The sequence below is a fragment of the Zootoca vivipara genome, chromosome 7 (assembly GCF_963506605.1).
Source record: "Zootoca vivipara chromosome 7, rZooViv1.1, whole genome shotgun sequence".
Lineage (NCBI taxonomy): Eukaryota > Metazoa > Chordata > Lepidosauria > Squamata > Lacertidae > Zootoca > Zootoca vivipara.
This window is the reverse complement of record NC_083282.1, coordinates 24,853,120-24,872,728: the sequence shown is the minus strand read 5'-3', so window position 1 is coordinate 24,872,728 and position 19,609 is coordinate 24,853,120. Positions and strand designations below refer to the sequence as shown.

Genomic DNA, 19,609 nt, shown 5'->3' with positions numbered 1-19,609 from the left:
GATCACAGCCGCAGAGATAATAAAAGAAGAGGCATTCCGTTGTCCAGAGAGGTCACTTTCTGGTTTGCATTTTCAATGGAGCCAAGCAACGGAAGAGCGCAGCTGTATTGAGGCAGCACCGGGTGTTGACATTTTGCACCCCCTAACAATTTTGCACCTGGGGCAATCACCCTGTGGGGGTTCCACCCCCCATGTTACACCACTGAGAGGTGGTAGATTGTAGCGGTTCCTAATAGCTGTTTGACTTAGAGCAGCCTGCTCCAACTTGGGGCCCTCCGTTTGTTTTGGACTACAGCTTCCTGGATAGCTCAGTTGGTAGAGCATGAGACTCTTAATCTCAGGGATGTGAGTTTGAGCCCCATGCTGGGCAAAAAAAGATTCCTGCTTTGCAGGGGATTGAACTAGATGGTCCTTGTGTTCTCTTCCAACTCTATTATTTTGTGATTCCATCAGTGCCAGCCAGGGTGGCTTTGGGTGCTGATTGATTTATTTGATACATTTATATCCCAACCTTCAAGACCTCCAAGCAGCTCAAGTACATGGTTCTCCCCCTCCTCATTTTATCCTCAGAACCACCCTGTGAAGTAGGTTAGGTTGAGAGACAGTGACTGGCCCATGGTCATCCCCGTGAGCTTCATGGCTGAGTGGGGACCAAAACCGTAACCTCCCAGGTCTTAGTGCAACACTGTAACCCAGTGTTTCTCAAGCATGGGTCCCTGGCTGTTGTTGGACTACAACTCCTATCATCCCTGACCACTGGTCCTGCTAGCTGGGGATGATGGGAGTTGTAGTCCAACAACAGCTGGGGACCCATGCATGAGAAACACTGCTCTTGACCACAGCGCCACGCTGGCTCTCATATAACCTGAAAGAAGAAATGTGGGGATCCTCCAATCTACTACAAAAATCTTGAGTTGGAGCAGACTGAAAATATATTATTTGTAAATATGCAATTTAAAGAAGCACAGTACTGTGAGTTTCTGTGTTCATTCCCACGGCTGCTTGATTCTAGTACCAACAAGTAAGGGACATGTCATTTGTCAAAATATTACGATAGCACTACAGGTCATAAATGTATGGTGTAGACCAGGGGTCCCCAGACTATGGCCCCCAGGCCGGATGCGGCCCAATTGGCCTCCCAATCCGGCCCGCGACGACCCCCGCCACCCGCTGCCACCGCCCGCTCTTACGGCGCGCGGCGCGGCGGCGGTCTTCAAAATCGGAAAAAAATCGCCGAAAATCCTTTGTGCGCATGTGTATGGGCCTCTCCCGACCCAGAAGAGGTCATTTCCGGTGCACTTCCGGGTCGGGGGAGGCCCATACGCATGTGCACAAGCGATTTTCGGCGATTTTTTTCCTGACCGTGTGCGTGTGCGCATGCGCACGGGCGCGCACTCCCCCGCCCTCCGGCCCGCCGCGCCGACCGAAGCCCGGTAAGTCTGGGGACCCCTGGTGTAGACCATTCCCTTGTTCTTTGAGATCAAGCAGATTGCATGCTTTTGCTTTAAAGAAAAGCGGTACAATTTTTTTAAAATACTTTTTTGGTTTGTGTGCATTGCAGGTTATGCAGGATAAGATCATATGCCTTCCAAAAAGCGTGCAGCGTCCACAGACCAATTCTCACCTTCCCAATATGTCAAATCTAGACTCTGACACAACTCCATTTCTTCCACCCAAGCCATCCACACCTCCTGCCACCGTTGAAATGAAGGGCCTTAAGACTGACTTGGACCTCCAGCAGTACAGCTTCATAAACCAAATGTGCTACGAGCGTGCCCTGCATTGGTACGCAAAATACTTCCCTTACCTTGTCCTCATCCACACTCTGGTGTTCATGCTGTGTAGCAACTTCTGGTTCAAATTCCCCGGGTCGAGCTCCAAAATCGAACATTTCATCTCCATCCTGGGGAAGTGCTTTGACTCTCCTTGGACGACGAGGGCTTTATCAGAGGTCTCTGGAGAAGACTCGGAAGAGAAGGACAACAGGAAGAACAACATTGGCAGGTCAAACACAGTCCAACCTAGCGCAGAGGGAACTTTGGTCCAGGCTCAGTCTCTGAGATCCATACCTGAGAAGTTCATTGTGGATAAAGGGACGCCGGGAGCACTGGATAAAAAGGAAGGAGAACAGGCCAAAGCGTTGTTTGAGAAAGTGAAGAAGTTCCGGCTTCATGTTGAGGAAGGGGACCTGCTCTACGCGATGTACGTTCGTCAAACGGTGCTGAAGGTGATTAAATTTCTTATCATCATTGCCTACAACAGCGCCCTTGTTTCAAAGGTTCAGTTCACTGTAGACTGCGATGTTGATATCCAGGACATGACCGGTTATAAGAACTTTTCTTGCAACCATACAATGGCGCATCTGTTTTCTAAGCTTTCTTTCTGCTATTTGTGCTTTGTAAGCATCTATGGATTTACATGCCTTTACACTTTGTATTGGCTATTTTACCGCTCGCTCAAAGAATACTCTTTTGAGTATGTCCGGCAAGAGACTGGCATCGACGACATCCCAGATGTCCGCAATGACTTTGCGTTTATGCTACACATGATAGACCAATATGACCCACTTTATTCCAAGAGGTTTGCTGTGTTCCTTTCCGAGGTCAGCGAAAACAAATTGAAACAACTTAATCTGAACAACGAGTGGACTGCAGAGAAGTTGAGGCAAAGACTGCAGATGAATGCCCATAACCGTTTGGAGCTACAGCTCTTTATGCTGTCCGGACTTCCCGACACGGTTTTTGAAATAACAGAGGTTCAAGCGTTGAAATTCGAAATAATTAACAATGTCATGATACCAGCCACCATTGTGCAGTTGGATAATCTCCAGGAGCTCTCATTGTACCAATGTTCAGCCAAGATCCACAGTGCAGCCTTGGCATTCCTGAAAGAAAATCTGAAAGTCTTGAACGTCAAATTTGATGACTTCCGAGAGCTGCCACCTTGGATGTATGGGCTCAGAAATTTGGAAGAGTTGAACTTGATTGGTTCTTTGTGCCATGACATTTCTAAAAATATAACTTTGGAGTCTTTTCGAGAGCTCAAGAACCTGAAAGTTCTGTACATTAAAAGCAACCTGTCCAAAATCCCACCGTCCGTGGTTGATGTTTCGAGTCACCTTCTGAAAATGTGCATCCACAACGACGGCACTAAGCTGGTGATGCTCAACAGCTTGAAGAAAATGGCCAACTTGACCGAACTAGAGTTGGTGCATTGCGACTTGGAGCGCATTCCCCATGCTGTGTTCAGTCTTGCCAGCCTCCAGGAATTAGACCTGAAGGAAAACAACCTCAAATCAATAGAGGAAATTGTTAGCTTTCAACACCTTAGGAAACTCATTGTCCTCAAGCTGTGGCACAACAGTATAACCTACATCCCTGAGCACATAAAGAAGCTCTCCAGTCTGGAACGGCTTTCTTTCAGCCACAACAAGATAGAGGTCCTCCCATCCCACCTCTTCCTCTGCAACAAAATTAGATACTTAGACTTGTCTTTCAATGACATCCGGTTCATTCCCCCGGAAATTGGGGTGCTGCAAAGTTTACAATATTTCTCAATCACTTGCAACAAAGTGGAGAGTGTGCCAGACGAGCTCTACTTCTGCAAAAAACTCAAGACGCTGAAGATTGGGAAGAACAACTTGTCCGTTCTCTCGCCTAAAATTGGGAACCTGGTATTACTGACCTACTTGGACATCAAAGGAAATCACCTGGAATTCCTCCCCCATGAACTCGGTGAATGCAGAGCGCTGAAAAGGAGCAGCCTGCTGGTCGAAGACGCCTTGTTTGAAACCTTGCCCTTAGATGTCAGGGAGCAGATGAAGGCAGAATAAGCTCAACCCTCTTAGGTCTTTTACAGCAGGGATGCAGAAACTTTTGGCCCTCCAGATGTTACAGGACTCCAACTCCCATCAGCCCCAGCCAGCATGGGCAGAAATCATGATGAATGCACAACAAAGAGCATGCCTGGAAGGGCCTTCAAACCACGTAGTCTGGGGTCTCCAACCCCACCTAAATGTGCTTTACAAAATGATGCCCAGACTACAACAGCCTTCTAGTCACTTTGGACTCCAACTCCCATCATGCCCAGCCAGCATGGCAAGTGGCCAGGAATGGTGGATTTTGTGGTTCAGCAGCATCTGGGAGCCCACAGGTTTTTCATCCCTGTTTTACAGAAACTCGTCTCTGTCAAATGCCTTGTACATCACGAGCTAGCCTGAAGATGCCTTTAAAGTCTATTTTTTATTATGTTAGTGGTCCCTTTGTATGGACATTTTTGGACTAGGTTGTATATGTGTATGTATATTTTATATATATATATAAATTTTACTTGGTTTTCCTCACCCAACGGTGTTTGTAACTGTTCGAATTTTTATTTTGCCTTGATACGAATGGGTCTCTGTAGTTCTCATTTTGTACCAGTGAAATCAAGTTGCTTGTCTGCCTTAAAAAAAGGGGGGGGCTCTCTCCAAAAATAGGGTCAGTATGTTTCAGGGCATTGAATGAAGGTTACCTATGTGAAGGTAGATGAATGTACAGTTGCCATAGCAACTCTACGCCATTCGATTCAGTTTTGTGTATCAGCTTATCCAAGACGGGGGAACCTGTTGCCCTTCAGGTGTTGCTGAACGACATTCTCTCATCATCCCTGACTGATGACTATGTTGTCCAGGATTGATGGGAGTTTGGAGTCAAGCATCATTCTAACAGATTCCCCATGTCTAAGGCACCAAGTACCCTCTTTCTTCTTCTTCTTCTTCTTCTTCTTCTTCTTCTTCTTCTTCTTCTTCTTCTTCTTCTTCTTCTTCTTTATCCTAGTTGTGGGTAACTTTCATTCCCTGTTCCAGAGACTTCATTTTGACAATAAAATAAGTCAATCCTGTTTTTGTGGCTGTGGATCGAACCTCTGCTGCCATGGCTGGCAAACAGGAGCCTTGTTCCCTTGAAGATTCTAATTTATTAAAATAATGCTTTTGGCTAGGATTCCGCTCTCTGTAGTGGTGCCAAATCTTTGAGTAACCTTTTCCATCTTTGGGATTTCCAGCCACGGTCAGAACCCTCTACTAGAGGTTGTGTTCCAACGAAAGGTTGTAATGTGTATAGTGGAACTTCCGTTTTCAAGCGTCTCGGAAGCCAAACGTTTCGGAAGATGAACACCAAAAACCCGGAAGTAATTGCTTCCATTTTCGAATGTGTCTCGGAAGTCGAACGGATTCCGAGGTGTGTTTTTCAATTTTCTCAATGAAAGTTGCCAACTGCCCTTTGCTGCTGAACATTTTGGAAGATGAACAGTCTTCCGGAAAAGATTTCATTTGACAACCAAGGTTCCACTGTACTGTGTAAATTTTCTCTCCTGTCCTAACTTCTTCTTTTTTTAAGTGTTGGTTCTCCCCAATGTACGTCAGAAGATCTTTGCAAGTCACAATCATGTAGCCAATGAATCAGCTGAAAAACGCTTGTGAATTTCCTATCGTGAATGCTGTTTGCGATTCTTTAAGGACTGGTGTACCCCATAGAATATACGTAGATGTCAAATTGATGCCCACTTAATTGTTGTGGCTTACCCCTCAAAGAACCCTGCAAATTATTGTTGGTGGAGATGTTGAGAATTGTATTAGGGATTTCCCTCGCTTCTTTCATGGAATGACAGTATCTAGGGGTCCCTGAGGAGAAGGAATGATGGTGTTATTGTGAACTGCCTACCATAGAACGGAGGCAGAGACATAAATTGATTATTATGACATTACCCATCAAACTCTGAGGCAATGTCTGGCTAGAAATGCCCTCATTAGAAAAGTTGTAACCTCTCCAAATGAAGGTTGTGATTGTATTCATGTTTGCCTGGGAGGAAAACACTGAACTCAACAGAACTCACTTTCACCAAAAGATGTCATGCTACAGAGAAAATCTGATATTTCTGCTTAAACTTTATTGGCATTATAGAGGGACGGGTGAGTGGAGTACACAAGATTCAATGTGGTTTTTTGTTATTGAAGTTAGCTATCAATCATATCATAAAACTGGAGGCCTATTTTTAAATAAGTATAAGAACAATTATCCGTAATACACAATCACTGCTCCCCAATCCAGCAAAGTTAATTTAGGATGACGCTCTGATCCAGCCAACTTTCTCCTTCTCTTTGATTTTCATTCAACTCATTTCATCCTTATCTGTAAACAAGTCAGAGGTTGAAGCGAAACACCGCACGTTCTACGGTTCTGAGGTTCACCGGGTTGTGAGGAAGAAAACATTCATTTTTAAAAGTACAAATCTAATGTAAACCAAAGCACTGTCGCTACTAATAAATGTAAGCCCCTTTAACATGCCTGCTCCACCAGTGACTTTCTGTAGTCACCTGCTGTAGATTAGAAATCTGAGGCTATGGTAAGGCTGGGAGCATTGGAGGAAGAGGCTGTGGCCCTAAACTATGGTTTGCTCCCACCACAAGGTCTGGCTGCATATCGCCAATAAAATCTAGCAGTGGTAAAGCTGAAAGGTGCTGCTTATATTCACATCCGCAACATACAAACACAACACTCTTATACCACTTGAACAGTCATGGCTTCCCCCAAAGAATCCTGGGAACTGTAGCCCTCCTTAACAAACCATCATTCCCAGAATTCTTTGGGGGAAGCCATGACTGTTCAAGTGACCAGTGTTCAAAACTCCCATTGTTCTAGGCGTATTATGCGACCGGGAATTTCATTAGCACGAGCAGTTTCTGAGCTCTGGGCGCAGTGCTGCTCCTAAGATTTCCGATGAAAACTGCAGAGTGGAAAGAAAGGAGGACCTTTTTCTGCCTCCCCTCCCCAGCCCCTCTCTGACGACCAGAGAAGAGACCCTCTTAAGAATATTAGGGGGGTGGGCAGGGGAAGGACTAGACCCTGCGGAAAATGAACATAATATTTTAGCTGCCGTTCATTCATTTTCAGCTTTGTATTCTTGTTATTGAAAAAAGCTCACCTGGACATCCCGTTGTTGCGCCCACAACCTCGGTTTAAGGCGCCATTTAGCTCCTAGCTTTCATATCTCAGTTTCTAACACTGCAAGTGACACAAGAGTGCTTTGAGTGTATGACATAGATGTGACCTGTGTCTTAAGTTGCATCAGTGTTTGCGGGAGCCAGTGTGGTGTAGTGGTTAAGAGCGGTAGACTCGTAATCTGGGAAGTCGGGTTTGTGTCTCTGCTCCTCCACATGCAGCTGCTGGGTGACCTTGGGCTAGTCACACTTCTTTGAAGTCTCTCAGCCCCACCCACCTCACAGGGTGTCTGTTGTGGGGGAGGAAGGGAAAGGAGAATGTTAGCCACTTTGAGACTCCTTCGGGTAGTGATAAAGCGGGATATCAAATCCAAACTCTTCGCTGTAGGTAATATGCACTGTATCTACCTGTGAATAAGGGCTGGTTCACACAAACATTAGTTGGATACACACACACAGGGAGAGAGAGAGAGAAAGAGAATTGCAATCGAAATTATTCAACCCCCATTGCAGATGTGAGACTGGAGAAGCCAGTATAAGTTGCGTTTTCAACTGAATTTGGGGGAACCACTTGAAGCATCCATTGTGTTGTGCTCTTTCCGCTTTCGTTTGATTTGCTTATTGCAAACGGTGGAAAGTCTGCAAACCTTGATAATAAGCCCAATTTGCAATGGGGGTTGAATAATTTCAATTGCACCCACCCACACCCCTACATGGAGGGACATGGGAATAACCACAATACATTTTCATTAGTATTTTGTTTTGAGATTTGGGCCTGCCATGTTCTTCACACGCTGGAAGGTCAATGCATGCATTCATTGTACAGACAGTGGTTTGTAGCCAATACTAGTCCTGTTCAGTGTAGGCATTTACATTAACTTCAGTGGGCCAACTCTGAGTGGGGCTGGCTTTGGATACAGCCCAGAATCTTGGTCTTGCAGTTGTGTGAACCAATCCCCAAAACTGCTGCAGTCAGTGAACGCATTCAGTCCAGACGACAGCTCTCTAGTCACTGACTTTGGAGAACTTCCATTAGCTTCTGGAGTTTCTTCAAAACGAATGAATTAAGGAGTGAGCTTTCCTAAAAATGCCTCTTCCTCGTGTATTGAAAGCATTTATTGTGGTTAACAGTGTCTTGTATGTATTTTACAGCACATTCGATCCGAACAGCTGAGGGGGAAGCGGGCAAAGAGGCAGAGTTCCCGCCTCCACTCTGTTTAAAGGGGGGTGAGGCCCCGCCCCCTAGCTGACCTTATTGGTCAGCCCGGGCGTGATGTAGGCGGGAACTCCCTGCACGCGAGGGGCTGGGCTCCCAGCCCCATCGCAAGAGTGCAGAAGGGTCCTGCCCACAACACCACCTCCGTTGGGATGCGGAAGTGGTTTTGTGGTTAACAGTGTCTTGTATGTATTTTAAAGCACATTCTTTTTCTAAACAGAAGTTGCAGGTGTTCCTATTAGCGCCAGTTTTTAATGTTTTATAATTGTTTAAAATTATTGGTTTTTTAAAATATATATATATTGTCATGTAATGTCATGATACAAGCTCAGGTAAATGAATGTTCGACTTCTTATTTATATTTACTCTTTTGGTGTTTGTGAAAATCATGTTATCGGGATATATTTGAAAAGTTCTTGCTAAGAAAAAGCCAGTTTCCTAATTCTTTCCAAGGTCAGGAAGTTACGTCAACAGAGAAATGCCATATGTATTCCGTCATTTTGTTTCATATATTACAATCGTATATCTGCCCATAGTCAACCACATAAAACATTACAGCAAATCATGGTCATCTAGTCTGAATCGATTTTTAATTCGTAGTGATGTAATTGTTGTAAGGGGTGTTTTGTCCTGGGGGGGCAGGAATGAGAAATGTAGTGGTTTTGAAAAACGGGGGGCAACATAATGAAAATAGTGTGTTGAAATAAGTGCACTGAAACAGTCTGGAATTTGATCTTGATGCTGTTTTTAAAACGAAAACCGGAGTCATTATACTGCCAGTTCACCCTCTAATGCATAAGCTTGTGTTCTGTCATGCTACAGAAGGCACAGTGGGGCAGGGAGATGAAATAAAGTTTGTTCTAAATGTAGCATTTTGAGGCAAACGGTATTCATTTCACCAAACTGTTTCTTCTGCATGCCTTTATTTCAAAAGTGAGTAACATCCATACCTGCCAAGTTGCTGTCAGAGAAATAAGGGACCGGGTCGGAAATAGCAGACCGGAAGTAGCGCTGCAGCCATTTTGGAACTGGGCAGAGCAGCATCAAAAGTCGCTTCTGAGCATGTTCCGCCCAGTTCCAAAATGGCCGCCGCGCCAGAATAACCCGGGGGAAAACAAAAAAAATCCGTTTTTTCAGCTAGGAACAGCTGGAAAAAATGGAGATTTCCCGGGGAAAACGGGAGACTTGGCAGCTATGGTAACGTCTCATGCAGAGCTTTGTTTAAATTCATGTGTGTGGCACAAAAGGGAGAGGGTGCCTCCACCCACCTCTGGCCTCTGGCACCCACTGATAGGTGACTCTCAGTAGGAAAAAAAGTTGCCCATCCCTGCTTTGGTTCTTTCACCAAAAGGAGAGCCCCAGGGGCAGATGCCTGGGAACTAAAATCTATTGAGCGTGGATCTTCTAGAGCGAGTGTTGAGTGACAAGAAGATATAAATGGACACAACAGAGGCAGCCTCCTTTTTTGTTGATGCAAAGTGTTCCCAGATCAAATGGGGGGGGGTGGAAGTCTTACTAAAGACACTAATGAATGGGACAAATTGCCTGTTACTTTCAGTGGATCTTGAGCGAGAGTAGAGCCTGTGTGTGTTGGCATGCACAAATTTTAAAATATTTTTAAATTTTAATTGTTATTTACAGTGGTACCTCGGGTTAGGAACTTAATTCGTTCCGGAGGTCCGTTCTTAACCTGAAACTGTTCCTAACCTGAGGTACCACTTTAGCTAATGGGGCCTCCCGCTGCTGCCGCGCCACCACCACACGATTTCTGTTCTCATCCTGGGGCAAAGTTCTTAACCCAAGGTACTACTTCCGGGTTAGCGGAGTCTGTAACCCGAAGTGTTTGTAACCCGAGGTGTTTCTAATTCGAGGTACCACTGTATTAGATTTGTATACGGCCCTCCATCCGTAGATCTCAGGGCAGTTCACAATATAAAAACACAAAACGCATAATACAAATAAGAACGGAGAAAACCACAAACCGATACGTCACTTTCCACCTTAATTTTCTCAACGTAATTTGGCCCCAAAACGGTGAGCATTAGATTCGAATAAATGCAGTACGGATTATGTGATTATTGATTTTAATGGAAAGGGGCAAATGTAATTGAATGCTATTTTATACCAGGATTTAAGTTGCGCTCCTTTGACCTTCTGAACAAGTCCTGCATCCGGTTGACAGTGCATTGTAATGAAACAATGCCCTGACATCATGGAGACTCTTCCAGGCCGAATCTGTTGTTCTTCCACTAAGAATAGCAGTAAGCATTTAGACAGATTTCCTGGATAGCTTATGTGTTCATGCATTCCTGTCCCTTGCTAGCCTTTTTTTTAAAAAAAAAACTGGGGTGAAAAGCTTCTTGTGTTTGGCAGTGACCCTCTCTTACTAAGCTTCGTAAATGGGCTTCCAAAAGGGTATGTGCCCATTTATCAGTTTGGGCCTTTCACTAGCTAGGTGTGACCAAAGTATAAGTTCCTGCTCCTGCATTTACCTCTTAACGAGGCAGCATGCATTAAGAAGCCTCCCAGTGACTGTGGTGGCTGCCAGTCCCCCAAAGCAGCTAAGGGAGCTGTATCTTGAGATCGCCTTTCCAGTCCCTCCTCTCACCCTGTATATTATACCAGGAAATGGTCCCTGCTGCTTAGCTTGCTGTCGTTTGCTAGGGAAATTGACTAAGGACAGTAAGTTCATTCTTCCAGCCAAAAATAGCAACTTCTTGTTCCGAGGAAGGGAAGAAGCTTTGCAATGCTGTGAGGATGCATAAAATGTAGAGGAAGGAATGAAGTGGAAAGCTGTTTAGTCATAGGACTGAGCGACAAATGCAATAATCCAGTTTGCATTTAAAGCAGATAATGATAATGATAATATCCACCACACGATTTCTGTTCTCATCCTGGGGCAAAGTTCTTATTATTATTATTCTATTATTTGTACACCACCCATTGGACTGGGTTGCCCCAGCCACTCTGGGAAGCTTCCAACATACATAAAAACATAATAAAACAAACATTCGAAAGCTTCCCTATACAGGGCTGCCTTCAGAGGTCTTCTAAAGGTTATATATAGTTACTCATCTCCTTGACATCTGATGGGAGGGCATTCCACAGGGTGGGCGCAACTATCTGGTTTCCTGTAACATCACTTCTCGCAGTGAGAAGGCCCTCATGCTGGGTCTCAGTTTCGGGGCTGGATGATGGAGGTGGAGATGCTTCTTCAGGTATACAGGACTGAGGCCGTTCCAAGCTTGAATTGTGCTTGGAAACATACTTTGATCCAATGTAGGTCTTTCAGGGCTGATCACAGCTTCAAGAGTTGCACTGTCCCAAATTTAGCACCGCAGTCCTCCAGCCAAGTAATGTGTATGAGAAACTTATGCACAAGCGTGCATAAAAATTGGTGGTCATCTCTACTTCTTGTGGGAGTGTATCAGGGGTGTACCCAGGATCAAAACTGGGGGGGGGGCAAGCCATGGTCATTCAGGTTGCGACATTTCAGCACCGAAAAGGCGGATGAAACCACAATTTTAAGAAAATTATATATAATTATAGCAGTGCTTTATTATGGTAGTTATTACAATTATTTCCTTGAATTTTTTTTAAAAAAATTATTCTAGTTACATGTCTTATACTAATATCATTTTTCTTGGGCTTGAAGAAAACTTGTTCAAAACTTTCGTTTCAATCCTGTCCTTATTTTCCTTGAAGAATTTCCGATGGATGCTAATCAAACACAACCCAGTCAGTCTGTCCTCTCCCATTGTACTTCTGAGCCAGGTCTTTACCCTTTAAAATTTAATTTTCTACAGAAATTACTTAACTTACCTTTTTGGAACCAGTTTCTTATATCCATTTAGGCAGCCTCAATGTCTTCTAAATGTGAATAAGAAGGTAAGCTAATAGCGGGCAGCTCAGTTTAGTGACACGGAACTCACTAGACCCCTCTAGAAGATTCCCTCTTCTCTCTGCTAGAGCCCGCTAGAGACCTCTCCCTCCCTTGAATCCCAATGGCTGGCTGACATAGATTCCTCTACCAGTCGCTAGGTGGCTCTAGATACGTCTCGGTTTTTACACCATTTCAGTGTGGTAAACAACTGATTATTCGCCATCGCCCTACCTAATTTTGTTTCATTTCATCACTTTATAACCATTTAATTTTTTTTTGCTTCAGGGGGGCCCATGGAGTGTATTCCATATGCGGGTTTGTTTTGTTTTGTTTTACCACAGAAACCTTCATAAGAAAAGCTCTCGTCTCCTAAACCTGTTCCTGACACAGGAAACCCAACCACTCCTCATGGTCTATGGTCCCTGACCCACTGAATGCTTTAGCATACTCTAGTTGCCCTCTCCCCAATCTTCTACCCTCCAACAGACTCCCCCTCCTCTTATTTTAACATGCCACATTTCAAGCAAGCTCGCATTGACCCAGTTCTACTCCAGAGCATAGTTCACTAGGTCAATGCTTCTGATGTTTAGCCCATGCACAACGTCTGAGACACACATCAGCCCTGAAGTTTACCTTATAGCTTCACAATAGCTGTATTATTTGGTCTTCACGAAGTCAGTGCAAGATTCTTGTCCATTCTTCTAAGCCAAGTTTCCATGCATTCCGCTATGTTTTTTTCTTAAAAATTGTATCATTTAGTGTCTTTCATCCATATATAGCTTGCATAAGATTAAGTTGTTTCTGTGGAACATCCGTCAGAATAACTTAGACAACATTTAATACTCGCTCTGCCTTGTTATTATACTGTTGGGTGTTGTTTAGTTGCTAAAAGACCCCTTGAGACAGTGCTTGACATGGAATTCTTGACATATTAACTCCTAACGCTTGCCAAGCCTGCTTTTACAGGCAATTCAGAATTCCTAATAATTCCTGCAAGATGTTCTTTTATAAATCCGAATACACAACAGGGGCCCAATACAGCTTATTACAGTAGATTTTTTTAGACAATTTGCTTTAATGACGCATCTTTGGTAGGCTTCCAGTGAAACTAGATTAATTTGCAATGCAATCCGCTTTTATTATACCTATTTTGAGGCAACTTGGCAACAGCATTTATTTATTTATGCAGGGCATTTATTACCTGCTCTTCAGCCGAGGCTCTCGGGACTGTTTGCGCAACAATAAACCTGATCAACGACAAAGCCATTTGCAAAGAATAAAACCATACAATACAATGCAGTTGAATTACACAACAATTAAAGGTAAAGGTAAAGGGGCCCCTGACCATCAGGTCCAGTCGTGTCCGACTCTGGGGTTGCGACGCTCATCTCGCTCTATAGGCCGAGGGAGCCGGCGTTTGTCCACAGACAGCTTCCAGGTCATGTGGCCAGCATGACAAAGCTGCTTCTGGCGAACCAGAGCAGCGCACGGAAACGCCGTTTACCTTCCCTATTTATCTACTTGCACTTTCATGTGCTTTCGAACTGCTAGGTGGGCAGGAGCTGGGACCGAGCAATGGGAGCTCACCCTGTTGCAGGGATTCGAACCGCCGACCTTCTGATCAGCAAGTCCTAGACTCTGTGGTTTAACCCTCAGTGCCACCTGGGTCCGTACACAACAATTAAATACACACAAAAAGAAAGCCGCAATTACATTCTGGCATAGTAGACGACCAATCATTCTCTCTGTTCCAACTGAATCAAGAGAGATGGTTCAGGTGTTAGCCTTGAAGTGCTGATGGGCTGGATGTAGGCCAATAAATTGAAGCTGAATCCTGAAAAAAGAGAAGTGTTATGTGTTCCCGGTTCTTGGGCCCAAGGGGTGGGCATGCAGCCTGTCCTGGATGATGTTCCACTGCCCTGGAAGGAGCAGATCCATACCTTCGGGGTCCTCCTGGATCTAACACTATCACTGGAGGTCCAGGTGACTGTGACTGGCTATTTCCAGCTATGTTGGACAGAGATTACCCACACACCATGTTCTGGCAATTTTCAGATTGGATTATTGCAGGCATCTCCAAACTTCTGCCCTCCAGATGTTTTGGACTACAATTCCCATATTCCCCAAGCACTGGTCCTGTTAGCTAGGGATCATGGGAGTTGTAGGCCAAAACATCTGGAGGGCCGCAGTTTGGGGATGCCTGGATTATTGTGTTCTAAGTGAGATGGCCCTTAGAGACAATTTGGAAACTTCGACAGCTCCAAAATGCAGCTGCCAGATTACTGGTTCAGAGCCTACATAACTCCCCATTTTAAAACAGCTGAACTGGTTAGTTTCCAGTTTGTTTCAGGGTCCAATTTGAGATGCTTACATTGCTCTTAAAAGCCCTCAGCAACTTAGCCCCCAGTATCTGAAATGCTGCCCCTTTGCTATAGACCCTCTCAAGAATTAAGATCAGCAGAAGACGCCCTCTTGGTGGTTCCACTGCCTTCTTGTTTGGATGGTGGCAGACTGGAGAGGTACATCTCTGTGATAGTCCCCAAGCTGTGGAATTTCCTCACCACAGAGGTGCACCTGACCCCTTCCTTGTTTAGCTCTCATCACATACTGAAGATGCATTTCTTTACCCAAGCCTTTGACAAGTGAGATATTTGTAGGACCCATCCCACTCTTCTGATCGTAAATTGTTTTAACCAGTCTTATTTTTCTAGAAAAAGTGCTGCCATGAACGCCTCCCATGTTCTCTTATAACGGCAATGGCACTCACCTAAGATGTGCCAGAACTGAGTTCCAGTGAGTTCCGGCTGGAAAAAAAGCCCTGCTTTCAACTGGTTTTTAATCTTATGTCCTTATATTGCTGCAATCCACCTTGAGAACATACAGAAAAGGATGGGAATCTCACTTCTGCTATGCAGCACTTGCCCAATAATATGATCACATTGGGAAAGCATTGCAAAACTACAAATAAAGCAGAGTGATGTGTGGATGGTCCAGTATAAATCAATCACTAATAAATGCACTGTTATTGCATCAAATACATGTTGTAGAATACACCTGCTAATGAGCGCCAGTCTGAAGGGATACTTGCTTAGCTTTCAGGGACCAGCTCTGATTGAGTCAGAACCTTGATGCCTGCATTTGCTGAATGTCTGGATAAGTCCCTCCCCCCCCCCAGTTGCTCTCTCTCTTTTTTCAATGTTTGTCTTTCCACCCTTTTTTTTTAAAAGAGCCTCTCCCCCCTTGGTTTATGAAGTTTTTCTTAGGTTTAGGAAGGAGTCAAAAGAGCAAATCTGAAGAGCTTCAGAGAAAGAATGAAAGGTTATATTTATTTATTTTCCAAGCCATGGGATGAACTGGAACAGGATGAGATTAAAGTAAACAATGAAATAAGACGGGAGTCTGACTAATGGGGAAATCATGGCAGTAATGGAAATTGATTGCAAAGGAAAAGAAGGGGAGCACAAAAAGAGAAAAACAACACTCTTACCCTAAGGCCAAGAGGAAGTTATATTGTCCTCAATGATCTGGTTTCAAAAGAAACAAAAAAGACAGTATCTCAGCATAAAGGCCAAGCCGTAGTCGTCCAGTCTGCAGAAACCAAGCTAAATGCATGCACACATAAACCGTACATTCTGGTGGGTTCATAAGATTTTAGTTTTAGATACTGAATGCCCAGGAAGGAATGTGGATGAGAAGCAACATTTCATTCATGATGCAATGCTGGGAGAACAGAGGCACTTCTTTTAGGGGCAACTGGGTAGGACCATAGCTCAGTGGGACAACACATGCATTGCAAACAGAAGACCCCAGATTCAATGCCTGGCCTTAATACAGGCCCACATGGACCTGTAGACTGCCTTCCAAGTCAAAACAGAGTAAAAGAAGTTAATGGGAGACAAAGAATTGGCCAGAGGAGACTGATCAGCTGTTTGGATGTCTAGAGAGGCTTGTTGTTGTTGTTGTTTAGTCGTTTAGTCGTGTCCGACTCTTCGTGACCCCATGGACCAGAGCATGCCAGGCACTCCTGTTTTCCACTGCCTCCCGCAGTTTGGTGAGACTCATGTTCGTAGCTTCGAGAACACTGTCCAACCATCTCGTCCTCTGTCGTCCCCTTCTCCTAGTGCCCTCCATCTTTCCCAACATCAGGGTCTTTTCCAGGGAGTCTTCTCTTCTCATGAGGTGGCCAAAGTATTGGAGCCTCAGCTTCACTAGAGAGGCTTAGGACTATACAGAGATCGGTGAGAAGAAGCTGGTAGAGAAGGTTCTACAAGGGAAGAGCCATAGCTCAGTGGTGCAGCTTCTCCTTTGAATGCAGAAGCTCCCAGGTTCAGACCCCAGCATCTCCAGGTGGGGTTGGAAAGGACCCCTGCCTGAAATCCCCGGCAGCAGCTACCAGTCAAGGTAGGCAATGCAAAGCTAGAAAAACAAAAGGTTCTGGTCCTGAGGACTCTCCCCTTGCTGTCACTGATTATGATGATTGGGTGGGCTCCTCATGCTTCTACTCACACACTTGCACACTGTCCTGTTAACCATGCACCACAATAGACACCCAGAAAATAGCAGAAGTGTGGCTTTATTATGCAGCTGATGAACAAGTCTAGTTCTGAGGCCAGCTTGCACAGAACTGAACTGGTAGAGGGCTGAAAACACACAACATAATTCCCACCCAATGAGTCATAGGAGGAGCAATGGTTGCAGTTATTATTTTCTTAACCCCTTTTCACAAACCATATACTACAAAACCCATTCCATGCCCTCCTCGAGGCCTTTTACTCAACTGCAATGTGCCTTTGAATTGCTGCAATGCCTCTTGCTTCATACCCTCCAACATTTCTCCAGTGAAAATAGGGACATCCTAAATTATTATTATTATTATTATTATTATTATTATTATTATTATTATTACCCCATACATCTGACTGGGGTACCCTGGGCAGCTTCCAACATATGTAAAAACATAATAAAAACATTAAACATTTAAAATACTTCCCTATACAGGGCTGCCTTCAGATGTCTTCTAAAGATTATATATAGTGGTACCTTGACATCCGAACGACTCGACTTCCGAAGGTTTCAACTTCCAAAGTCAACAAACCAGGAAGTCTTTTTGCCGTGTGTGCGTTCTGCGCCTGCACAGAATCGGCATGCACAGAACGGGCGCTTTGACAACCAAAGACTTCGACTTACGAAGAGCGCCGGGGAACGGATCGTCTTCGTAAGTCGAGGTACCACTGTAGTTACTTATGTCCTTGGCTCGGGGGTTAAGTAACTCCATACCAGGCGTCCCCAAACTGTGGCCCTCCAGATGTTTTGGCCTACAACTCCCATGATCCCTAGCTAGCAGGACCAGTAGTCGGGGAAGATGGGAATTATAGTCCAAAACATCTGGAGGGCTGAAGTTTGGGGATGCCTGCTCCATACCCTCCAACAGTTTTCTGATGAAAATAGGGACAACCTAAGGAAAAGCAGGACATTCTGGGATCAAATCAGAAACTGGGACGGGTTCTGTAAATCTGGTACGCCCCTAGAAAATAGGAACACTTGGAGGGTCTGTCTTCTGAGCACCCCTTTCCTTGCGCCACAGTTTCTTCCCTTTCTTTCTTGTCCCCCTGACAGAAATACCATGCTAAAGGAAATGGCACACACCCTGACAGGAAAGGGTGTCTATTTTTAGACTTCCTCTATTGAATCGAAGAGTTGGCAGCTTCCGACAGCACCTAGCTGCTGTATGCTGATCAAAATTTTCAGGATGGATACGATTCACCACACCCTTTGGGTCTGAGGTAGAATGCCTCTAAGTGAAAACCCATGGCAGAGTGTTTCATTTGCAATGTACAATGAGATCTCGTTGTGAATTCGATTCAAAAATGTAAAAGCACAAGAGCTCCTGGAAGGTCTGCAAGGTTATATAAACTTAGAATGTGGCTTAGCCAAGAAAGAACCCTGAACTTCTGAATTTGCCACTAAGCTACGCTACCGGTGACCACTAATAACTGGGTAACCCTTTGCCAGAGATGAAGCTTACTAGATTTGCAAGAGTTAACAACAACCAAGACGTTGTGTACGTTGCTGGGCACTTGCCCAAAGTGAAGAATTAGATGATTGCACTGAAACGCAGGTTATTATAAATGCAAAGGTTCCCTGCACAATTTCCTGAAAGCCTCCCCTTTTTTCCAAATGCCAAGCAAGTACCTTAATTAGTCAAGAAGAGGCTAAAGCATGAGCAGATCATATAAATGGAAGAAATACGACTTTATCACTTTTGGTTGGATGGTGCCATCAAGACTGCACGCCGAAAGCCTCAGAAATAATCCTAAATCACTCCAATGCACATAATAACTGCACACTCTTAAACCTCTGCACTGGCGATCATCAAAAAGTTATGGCATGATTAAGAAGATGCAGAACATCATTTTATCAGAACGTTCAGAACATCCGCTGAAAACCATAATTTCTGATCTTCAGGGTAGGATGCCAGACCTTCTGTAACTAAAACAGCAGCAACCATTTTAGGGAAGTATCAGGTAAGTCCAAATTTCCGGGGGTAAAGTATCGAGACTGGTATTGTTTGAGGGCAATGTCATGTGGGCTACACAAATTAATTGGAGCTCAAACAGGCGCAAACACACAGCAAACTTTGGTACGGTCAGCCCATAGTCTCTACCTACTTTCCAGAATGGTCTTACAGACAAAAGAAGACTGTTCCATTGCTTTTTCCTGGGTGAATGGTCCCCGTCTTATGAACTCCATCCCCTTTGCTGCAGTCCTTGTCTTTCCCTACCGAGTAGATATTTAAGAAGTCATGTTGCCAATGTCTCATATTTTCAAAGGCTTGTCCTTCCCCCACTTTTTGTACTCGGAGCAGCTCTGGAAATAAACAGTTTCCTTTCTCCTCCCAGTGGGACCAAGTGATAGCCCATGGGGAAAGGAGATTGGGGGGGGGGGAAAGTTTCCTCTTTCTAAGATGGAAAACAAAGATTATGCACAGGCTTTGGGGCATGACTCACATAAAACACTGACCTCCAGTGATGCTCGGGATGATTCAACACTCCAGCCTAAACACATATGTTTGGAAGTCATTCTATTGGCATTTCAAGAAAGTTATACATGGCTATCACTTATTGCTGGGCCTTAAGTAACAGTGGTCTGAATTTTAGTTTCCCCATGTTCTAACTTCTGGACAGGGATTAGAAGTACCAACTCTCTCTTTGGGGGGGGGATTCAATTAGAAATTTTTAAAAATTGATTTGTGTTTTCTTTCTTTCTTTCTCTCCCTCCCTCCCCCCCTCTCTCCAGAAGGGTTCAGTCTAGGGCAGGCATAGGCAACCTTGGCTCTCCATATGTTTTGGGACTACAACTCCCATGATCCCTAGCTAACAGGGCCAGTGGGCAGGAATCATGGGAGTTGTAGTTCTGGAGAGCCAAGGCTGCCTATACCTGGTCTAGGGTGAAGCCTGCATGTCCAGGCACAGAGTCCACAGAAAATACTATTTCCCCGTGAAGTGTATACTCATACAGTTGAATTACTGTA

The 19,609-nt window shown here is 44.6% G+C and overlaps 2 protein-coding genes across 2 annotated transcripts in view; both read left to right on the top strand.

The window, feature by feature from the left end:
* The window catches only part of LRRC8C (leucine rich repeat containing 8 VRAC subunit C), a 43,685-nt gene extending 35,198 nt beyond the window's left edge, over positions 1-8,487 (top strand). The window contains exon 3 of the mRNA XM_035122932.2: positions 1,562-8,487. Within this exon, the coding sequence (XP_034978823.1) occupies positions 1,562-3,832 (2,271 nt within the window). The 3' untranslated portion in view covers positions 3,833-8,487. The remainder of the gene's footprint in view (positions 1-1,561) is intronic.
* The window catches only part of LRRC8D (leucine rich repeat containing 8 VRAC subunit D), a 184,668-nt gene that overhangs the window by 68,802 nt on the left and 96,257 nt on the right, over positions 1-19,609 (top strand). The gene's annotated exons all lie outside the window — the stretch shown is intronic.